General features: G+C 43.9%; 1 protein-coding gene across 1 annotated transcript; it reads right to left on the bottom strand.

Moving 5' to 3' along the window:
• Positions 1 to 5286: 5286 nt before the first annotated feature.
• On the bottom strand, positions 5287 to 6827 carry LOC310772861 (uncharacterized protein; the record flags this gene model as incomplete). Its single annotated transcript, XM_083632792.1, has 4 exons — positions 6729 to 6827; positions 6370 to 6494; positions 6092 to 6255; positions 5287 to 6003 (listed from the first exon to the last, which is right to left on the bottom strand). The coding sequence occupies exons 2-4, from the start codon at positions 6398 to 6400 to the stop codon at positions 5287 to 5289; spliced, it is 912 nt and encodes a 303-aa protein (XP_083488918.1). The 5' UTR covers positions 6401 to 6494; positions 6729 to 6827.
• Between the last annotated feature and the right edge of the window lie 3020 nt (positions 6828 to 9847).

The following is a 9847-nucleotide window of genomic DNA, read 5'->3' as shown; positions in this document are numbered from 1 at the left end:
GCGTTTGGAAGACGAGACGTGTAGGAACGGCGCCACCGATTGCCTTCTGGCCCACCCACCTGTACAGATCCACCGCTCTCCATCTTCGCCTGGCCTTTCTGCTCCGTGTGGCTGTCACCTGTAGCCTGATGTGGGATCCCAGACGGACACCGCGGACCATCATCCAGACTCCGGACTCCCGGCCGTCACCCAGACAACGCTCGCTATTCCCGTGAAAAGGGACGGTCTTCCTTTGGCCCACATACGCATGAGTGAGTCTGGCTCTTATACATTACGCTGTCAACTGATTGCCGCTGTTTCTGTCCTCCTCAGTCTACCTGACTCTGTCGTGTACGACCAGCTCACCAGGCGGCTTGCTGAGCGTGGTGTGCATCGCACCAAGACCCAGGTGGTCAGCAAGCTCAAAACATTGAAAAGCAAGTACCACAATATCAGAGACCACAACAACACGAGCGGGCACGACCGCAAAACGTGGCCTTATCTGGAGTTGTGCGATGCCATCTGGGGGAGAAACCACACAACGACCCCTGTCTGCCTGGTCGGTATGGAGATGCCCGCCAGCCTGCCTGCCAGCAGGCCCGCCAGCCCGCCAGCACCATCGACCCCGGGATCGTCCGAGTCCACGTCCGAGCCGTCCTCCTCGAACGGGCAGCGGGGAGACCCCGACGAGACAACCCCTCTTCCAGCGGAAGAGGCAGACATGTCGCTGAATGGCGGAGAAGCTGACTTATCTGCTATTGGAGGTAAGCGTGTTTGGCATCTTTTTTGTTGCGCTTATTTATTGTGTATATTATTATTGTGTATGCTAGCTGTCTCGATAACCACTGCTTAACTTCTGCCGTGGTGCCCTGCTTGTTGTAACGATGCTGACAGGCTAGCTGGCTCGCAACGTTTTCTAATGGCGTCTTTTGTTGTTGTTTTTGTGCAGCGTCGCGGTGCAGTACACCACTGTCGAAGAAGAGGAAGAAGAATACAACGCACTCTGAACGGATGATGGCGATGATGGATGACCGGATCGAGAGACTGCACCATGTTGCGGAAGAACGGTCACAGGTAACACATGATACTCTCCCCTGTCTGTACCCTACCCTGCCAATAGTACCCCCTCACCCATGTTTATGATTATATTATTAAACTGTTAGTATCTAACACAACTGATTATTAAATGAATGAACAGTTTATGATTGAAAAAGTCATCAGTTTTTTACATGAACAAGACCACTTCACAGAGTATTGTAACAGTTGCTACAGTTGCACTTATTTTAGCAAAGGGCTTATGAAATGACTTTGAATATATATTTTTAAATCATTTTGGAAATAATGCCATCCCCGACCTTTCCATGTACCCCCTACAAGCTGCTCAAATGCACATGGTGAACCCCTGGTTGGGAAACAGGGTTAGGGTTATAGGTTATAGGCTAACCCTAGGCTATAGGCTTTCTCATTATGTATTTTAACGTTATTTCGTTTCATTCATCAACAGCGTTGGTGGGCATCGGCAAAGGAGGATTGGATGCAGCAGTTGACCGACAGTGAGGCCCGAATTAGGAGAGAGGCGCTTGCCGACGAAGAGCGTTCCCGGGCTGCGGACGCCGCCGTTCTCCAGGGACTGCTCCGGGAGTTCATGCCCCAGCTCCAGCAGACGCCGGCAGGTGCATGGCAGAGTTGGCAGACCCACCGTCCAGGTTCCTGGGACCAGGAACGCCAACCACGCCACACATGGGATCGCCACGCAGGAGCAGGCGACCACAGGGATGAACAATCCCCGAGCTACCACGAGTTGGAGTAGTCCAACCAAATAGCGAATTACACTTTTTTTATAACTTTTTTAACACTTTTTTTAAACAGACATTTTGTACTTACTTTTTGTTTTTTTTTAAACAGACATTTTGTACTTTATTTTTCTTGTTTTTTTAATCTAGATGTGCTGTGATTTTATCCACAAGTAGATGGGTCTTGCCCCACCGCCAAGTGAACGGCTCCTGGCGATGGTTTTGCACTGTTGTATATTTGCACCTGTACTTTATTTTTCATTATTTTTATATTTAGACGTGTTGTGATCGTGTGACGTGTGACTGCTCTTTTATTAAAAACCAAACCAAACAAGTCCAAACAAAAACCTTGACTCCATCTGTGTGGATGGCTCTTGCTTGGAACACAATGCCAGTGTACAGTTGGACGGACGAGCCAGATTTACATTGCAGACATGTCTTTTGTGTGTGGGGGGGAAGGCAGGCACGACTATCCACCTTCACCATCCATGTGGATGGCTCTGGCTTGAAACACAATGGCAGTGTACAGTTGGACGGACGAGCCAGATTTACATTGCAGACATGTCTTTTGTGTTGGGGGGGGGAAGGCAGACATGACTATCCACCTTCACCATCCATGTGGATGGCTCTGGCTTGAAACACAATGGCAGTGTACTAAGTATTTGATGCTGGTCGTACAAGCCAGATTTACATTGCAAACACATCCTTTGTGTTAACAGGCAGGGATGCACCTGGACCCATCCTTGTGGACCTACATGATTATTTTTTAATACTAACTGTTGTTCTTTTTGTTTTTGTTTTAATGACTCTTACACTATTGTTTTATTGACTGTTAAGCACTTTGTTAGTTGTATTTAAAAGTGCTATACAAATAAAGTTATTATTATTATTATTATTATATTTGTGTGTCACCTTTGATTTATCTTTGAAATAAAAACTCTTTCCTTGAACCCCTCTGTGCATATGAGTTATTCTGATGCCTCAATGTTTATACCCAGCATCCAAAGGTTAATGTCAGACAGAAAGTGCACTACAGACTTATTTTAGTATCTGATTTCTTTTTTTTTACCTTTTTGACCTTTTTTTATTACTTTTGGACTATTTTTAGTTGTTTTTTTTAATAGCCAGTTAATATCATTTGGCATATTTTCTATTTGTAGGAGTTTTTTGTAATGGCTGTGTTCATTACATTTGTGTGACCGCTTGATTTATCTTTGAAATAAAAAAACCTTTCCTGTACCCAGCATAGTTGCCTGTCTGTCTGTCACTCCATGGTACAAGAATGGCCTGGCCTGGAATGTTTTGGAATGCCCATAAATATCCTTGAACCTTGAAACCAATTTTAAAACAATACCACGGCCAATATTAGTCTTTAAAAGGCTGTGGTGGGCCATTTTTTAAAGCTAGCTTGATTCGACATTTGCCATATGAAACTCAAAGTCCTACTTTAGATGGCACAATGCACATTGATATGAATATCATACCAATGTTATAAACTATTCTAAAGTGAAATATCATGGACAATATTCGTCTTCACAAGGCTGTGATGGGCTACTTTTTAAAGCTAGCATGTAATGTACAAAGCAAGAATGTAAATAGTCTATACAATATGTTATTCCACATATGTATTTAAAGCCCACTGAGGGGTCATGTGGTGGAGTCACATGGGAGTGATGTAACAAGACATTTAAAGAAGACACCAGATATGATTTTACAAAGAGTCAACATAGTAAGGAAGGAAATTTATAAAAATATGGAAAAGGTGTCTTTCCTAATTTAACCAGAAGAGGTCACACAACAAGCTCACACTTTTCATAACAAAAACAATGGCATAGTTACCAAAAATTTGCATGGATCAATGACACAACACAAGTCAAGTCAAGTCAAGTTTATTTATATAGCCCTAATTCACAAGCATGTCTCAGAGGGCTTCACAGAAAATATGTCTAGCCAATTCTAGCTGACACAACAGTAGCAAATTACAGTCTACTGTATGATAACACATTGAACAATTGACAGAGAAATATAGAAAATATAGAAATGTAGGATAGAGCAGAGGACTATTTTTTAAAGGCTGTGTTCTTTTTATTTGTGTGTCACCATTTGACTTATCTTTGAAATAAAAAGACTTTCCTGTACCCAGTATATCACGTGGTACAAGTATCACGTGTGAAATTCTTGTGCTGTGAACTCCGTTTACAACATAGTACAAATATAACAGGGCATATGAGTGCAAAAAACAACAAGAGACACAACAAGCAATAAGGCAGTATAGTGATAAGACAAGTCAGACACAGTGGCATATTCACTGCGCATAGGTACACATGCCATGTGCATACTTTAGACGTGCTTAAACATTTTAAATTTGGCGTATTTGACATACAGGTGCAAATAGCATATTCCTTATTAAACATACAATTAAACTCTGCGTTTTAAATTCGGCGTATTTGACATACAGGTGCAAATAGCATATTCCTTATTAAACATACAATTAAACATTGGACATACATAATGGTAGCAGCTACAGTACGGTACAGTACGGCTACTACACTATTTGTGTATGTTAAGGAGTCTCGTGGCCTGCGGGAAGAAACTGTTCCTCGAGCGATTTGTGCGTGCTTTTGGAACCCTGTATCTTCTCCCTGAGGGTAACAGGGAGAACAGGCTGTTGTGGGGATGGTTTGTGTCTTTGATGATCTTCAGGGACCTCCTGAGGCACTGATACTGCTGGCCGCCGGGACTGGCCTGCTCAACAGATTCAGGACCAAGTTTATTCACATCAAGATAGATCGATCTAAGCACAACCAAATGATTGGGAAAAGAAATTGGTTTTGAGTCTAGTTTTGAAGATTTCAATGGAGCCAGCTTTCCTCACTGACAGAGGAAGCTGGTTCCAGAGATGTGGAGCACGGCAAGAAAATGCTCAGCTACCTGCTGATTTTTTCTTAATTTTAGGGACGTTAAGATTATTACCATCCTGTGAGCGGAGAGTAGGCGTGGGAACATAAGGAATGATTAGCTCAGATAAGTACAGGGGTGCGAGCCCGTGCAAAGATTTATAGGTTAAAGGAACACTCCACCCATTTTCTACCAGCTTTCTATCATTAGAACATCAGTAGTATATCAGAAAAGTGTAAACGGTTTTGAAGTCTGTCATTTAATTTGACAGTTATTGAGTGTTAAAGTGTGGACCAGTGACATCACTCGTCCACACTAACTCAAATTTATAACTCATTAACACAAATCAACTCTCAATAACTGTCAAACTAGATGAATGATGAATAGTTTGACAGTTATTGAGAGTTGATTTGAGTTTGAGTGATGTCACTGGTCCACACTTTAACACTCAATAACTGTCAAATTAAAACAGTTTACAGTTTTCTGATACACTACTGATGTTCTAATGATACAAATCTGGTTGAAAATGGGCAGAGTCTTCCTTTAACAGAAGCACCTTAAAATCTGATCTGGCCTGAATTGGGAGCTAGTGGTCTCTCCCAGTCAAAGAGGTTTTTTAGGCCCACTGTCCCAGTTTCTCAGTCATCCACCTGAGACATTTTTGTCTATCTAGGTAGCTGACAAGGTTCTTGTTGAAACCACGGAAGGCCTTGAATTGCCTTCCCGGATAGTTGGTGAACAGCTCTGCCTCCCGTGCAACCGCTACAAGTGTTTTAATGTCCTTTGACTGGTCAGGGTTGTGATGAAACCCGCTCTGCTTGGCCACTCCCAGCTCTCTATCTGTGGTGGCCAACATCTCCTTGAGGATACCGATGGACCTACTGACTCTGGCTGCAGAGCGCTCCGTCAGGTTTCTTCCTACCCCCCGCAGGAAGGACTTCACATAGTTGTTGAGGTGCTCCATATGAAGGTCCAGGCTGATGTTGTTTCCAGCACCCCCTCGACTATTCCAAAACCTGTTCCAAGTGAGGCTGTGAGCCAGCCTGGGTGGTAGAGCCGCAGTGACTTGGTAGGTCAGCAGGAGTATGCTGTAGCCATATTGTGTGTGACCATGGGCCTTATAAATCAATAAGGCCATTTTGTACAGCCTCAACAGCCTCTCCCCATCTCCCTCTTTCACAGCGTCCTGCATGCTCAGCAAAAGAAAGCCGAACTTCAGTCGTGCCTGGGAATGTTCTTTTTTGTGATCCCTCTGTGCTGGCTGATGTTTGTGAGCGTGGCGGACAACCTTTCGGCAGGCTGGCATGTGGCCCCTCTGCTTTTTCTGCTTTTTCTGTGGACAGTTTTCAAAATTAGACATCCAAGAGGCACACAGTGAAAAGATTTAAGATGCATGCTTCTCATCATGTCATGGATCGAACCTTAGAGTTTCGTTCCACCACAGCTGTCTTGACCGTGGCAGACAGAGTCTCAGTGTAATCGAGGAAGCTGCCAACGACACGAGCGACTCGATCTTGGAGCCATGTCCTTCTCACTGCTGGTGAACCGCCCCTTATGTTGTCCGGGATGAATCCATCTGGGACTTCTGTAGAATGCAAAAGGACAAGACAAACGGTGTCAGGATGGAAATATTAATTGTGTTTTTGTTTGTGCAAAGTAGTAATGAAAACATAAGAATTTTAGATATTTATTACGTTACCTGCAACATCCTTCAGGCCAAAATGTGTCATTGCTGCAGCCACGAACAGAGCCGACGTGTCCTTTGTCACAAAGTCTTTGTAAGCATTGTAGGCAGCATGGGGCCCCCGCTTCGCATTGCTGCACCTGAATATAAAGAATCTGCAATTATTTTTGATGCACCCTAATGTCTTGTGATCTTTCATTAACAGTCACATGCACACACACGCACACACACACGCACACACACACACACACACACACACACACACACACACACACGCACACACACACACACACACACACACACACACACACACACACTACACACTACAGTATGTACTATACTATAGTATATTTACAACAGGATACACCAACAACCTGACGACTGGTCAGCAATTTGTAGCCTGCCCCTCGCACTGGAGAAACAAAATGCTCAAAAGCAGGAAATAGACATTAGATCATACATGTAACATGAACATACTGTAATGGTGTTACTGAACATAAATGTTTGTCGAGATGAAGTTACAAACCCAAGCTTGTTCATGTTGGACAGCAAGGTGCCATGCTCTTTTGCGGACGTGTCTTTGAAGAAGACCTTATGGTAAATCTGAAAAGACAATTGACATAAGAATCAACTAATAATATCGGATACCTAGATTCCTGTTGATTGTTTATCACAATTAACTCACACCAAAAAGGTTTCGGATCGCATGCCAGTCTTCAAATTTAAACAGAAGGCCCTCCAATCGTTCTTCTGTGGATCCGAATGCCGCCACTGACTGTTGTGCGTTCCGACTGGCCCCCTCAGTAAGCCTGTCACCTCCAACCAAGAGCGTGGCCATTCCATCGTTGCCCTGTGGAACATAGCTACGAAAGACACAAGACAGTTAGCAAAACTGCGCACATGCACATCAGAAATTACAATTAGAAATTAGAATGAATACCAATTTTTAAATGGATACGTTTTAAACTACTTACTCGCGTTGGATAAGCTTAAGAATATCAAGCAGGTCATTGGGCAATGTCTCATTTTTGAAGAGGAGTCCAAGGGCATGCTGTGAAGAAAGAATAAATTATATTGAGTGAAAAAAAACAGAACAGCGGGTGTCAACGAGCATCCCCTGTAGCAGTGGAGGGGAGCTACATAAATTCTAATTTATTTGACTAATCAACACTTACATCAGTTGAAGCCTTAGACATGTTCTCTGAATATGGGTGTGGAATGTGCTGGACCACAACATCAGAAAAGGGCTTGAAGGCATTGAGATGGGTGGTAAGGATTCGGCTTCCAAGGATAGTGAATTCCCTCAGAATGTTGGAAGACTCTTCTTCGTTTACTAGAAACTTTTGAATGTCACAGTCCAGGTCAGGCTGGGGTTTGGCGCTGCTGAGGTGGTGGGTGGGGACTCTGTCCTCCACAGCCATGTGATGAGTCCAGTGTATTGATTTGTTGTTGCTTTGGTGTATGGACTGGTGGTGTGTGCGACTGTATAAGTCCAGATTGTCAAGTATTATGGAGTAGCTGGGCGGTGGCTGGGGCAAGAGGCCTACTGGTGGTGCTGCTGCTGAAGGCAAGACATCGACATCCATACCAGCGAGGTCTTCATTCCCCAACAAACAGCATGTGAAGCTGCCGGTCCCCTGAGGTCTTCCTTCTGTGCCCCGGAAGTCTGCTGTGACACTTTCCCCATCAGTGCCTGGAGTGTTTGGTATTGCTCCCTCTGTTGAAAATGATCACAAAAATAAGCATAAGATATTATACAAAAACAAACAATAAGAAGCAATTACAAACATATTCACACCTTGAGCCTTTTGAGATTAGAAAGTACAAAAAATAGTCAATAACTGCCCCTCTTACCAGACAAGTCAGGATGCTCCATGCTTCTTGAATCCTCAGTCCTCACCAGCTCGGAGTCGATGAACGATTCGTTTGCGACTTTAAGCACCCGAAGTCCTTCACCACATGTGTTTGCCAGCGCCTCCTGCTTCTTTACTGCACATTTATGAGAGGTTGCAATCCCAAACTTGCTGAGCCTTTGAAAGACAGCTTTTTTGGCACCACCATACTGCAGAACACTGTTGATGTAGAGGGCAAATGCTGACAGTTGTCGACTTCTTCCCCTCAAGGCGATGGCGGCTGCAGCACAGGTCTTAAGGCGAGACTGTTTTGTAATGGTGGACAACAGGGAGAACAGCAATGGAGCCTGGCACTGAAGATCTGACTCCATCCGGTCAAACGAGAAGGCCTTCAAGTCCTGAGGCGAACAGCGCCGGAGGATGAAGTCTGCAGACTGGCAAAGGCTCTTGCATTCAGTGTCCAGCATAACAAGCACGCCTTCCTTTATTTTCTCCATCAGTCCATCGTGTTTCCTCATCAGGTTGGCAGCAGCTGACCAGTTGCCCTTTGAAAGATTCTCCACAATACCTGCGGCTGATGTGGGGCATGGCACCCTGGTCTGTTTGGATGGGTATCGAATTAATACCTGAAAGAATAAACAGAGAGGACGTCAGTACTTACATTGCAAGTTGTGATCAAATAAACAGATCATGACAGGAGTCTATCCAGAGAGAGAAGGAGAGACAGCTGTTGAGGTTGAGGTCTGTTGACACAATCAAATCTAACTTTTTCACAGCAATACACAGTCCAGAACCCTGTACTACGAAGCTGTCTTAACAGACCCGCGATCTGTCACTTTGATCTGGTTTGACTGAACAGGATCAAAGCTATCTAGTTTACCGATACTACGACGCTGGTTTTTTACTAGATAACTGAAGCTGGGTCTATCTGGGATCTGCCTGTGCACGCGTACGTTTTTCGCTCGTGCACAGGCGCGCGTCCACGCGAAAGAGGTGCGCTAGCCAATCACATTATGAACAGCTGAGTTGATCCACGCCCACCCTCATTTCCAGACCCATTTCCTCATAGAATGAAAAAGCGCAGCCACAGTGGGATCAGAGATTTTAGCGGATATTTAATGTAGCCTATGGCAGAATGAAAATCTGCGTTGGATATAGTTGGGGGAAGGACTGTCTAAAGCTGCCGCTTGTATTCACATCAGTCATTTGATTTACTTTGATCAGCGATTTCTGTCTCCTACAGCTTTGTGCGAGTGTAAATGTACATTAAATGTGTAATCTCAGTCTATAAATTTCCACAATCTGTAAACCGATTTAGACCATAGATTTAGAAAGCATGCTCAATGAATAATGATCTCTATCACTCATTATGTGTGTGTGGTTGCACTGATCGAATAATTCATATATAGGCTATAATAATGATATCCTAATAGAAAAGAGAAAACTGCTGGACTGAATTGAGACAATGCGGGCATACTTTTCATTGATAAAAAACTAGCCGATTTTTGCTCATATATTGGCATACAGCCTACAGGACACAGTTCCAGCTGAAACATGCAAGAAGCCTGCATATTTAGTATTGGGGCTATCCCATATTTATCCCATCTATATTATATGTATAGGCTTTTCTGCCATGTAGG

This window comes from Poromitra crassiceps (genome assembly GCF_964638095.1).
Source record: "Poromitra crassiceps genome assembly, chromosome: 1".
NCBI classification, from domain to species: domain Eukaryota; kingdom Metazoa; phylum Chordata; class Actinopteri; order Beryciformes; family Melamphaidae; genus Poromitra; species Poromitra crassiceps.
Note: the sequence above shows the minus strand (reverse complement) of the source record. Positions and strands in the feature narration are given on the sequence as shown.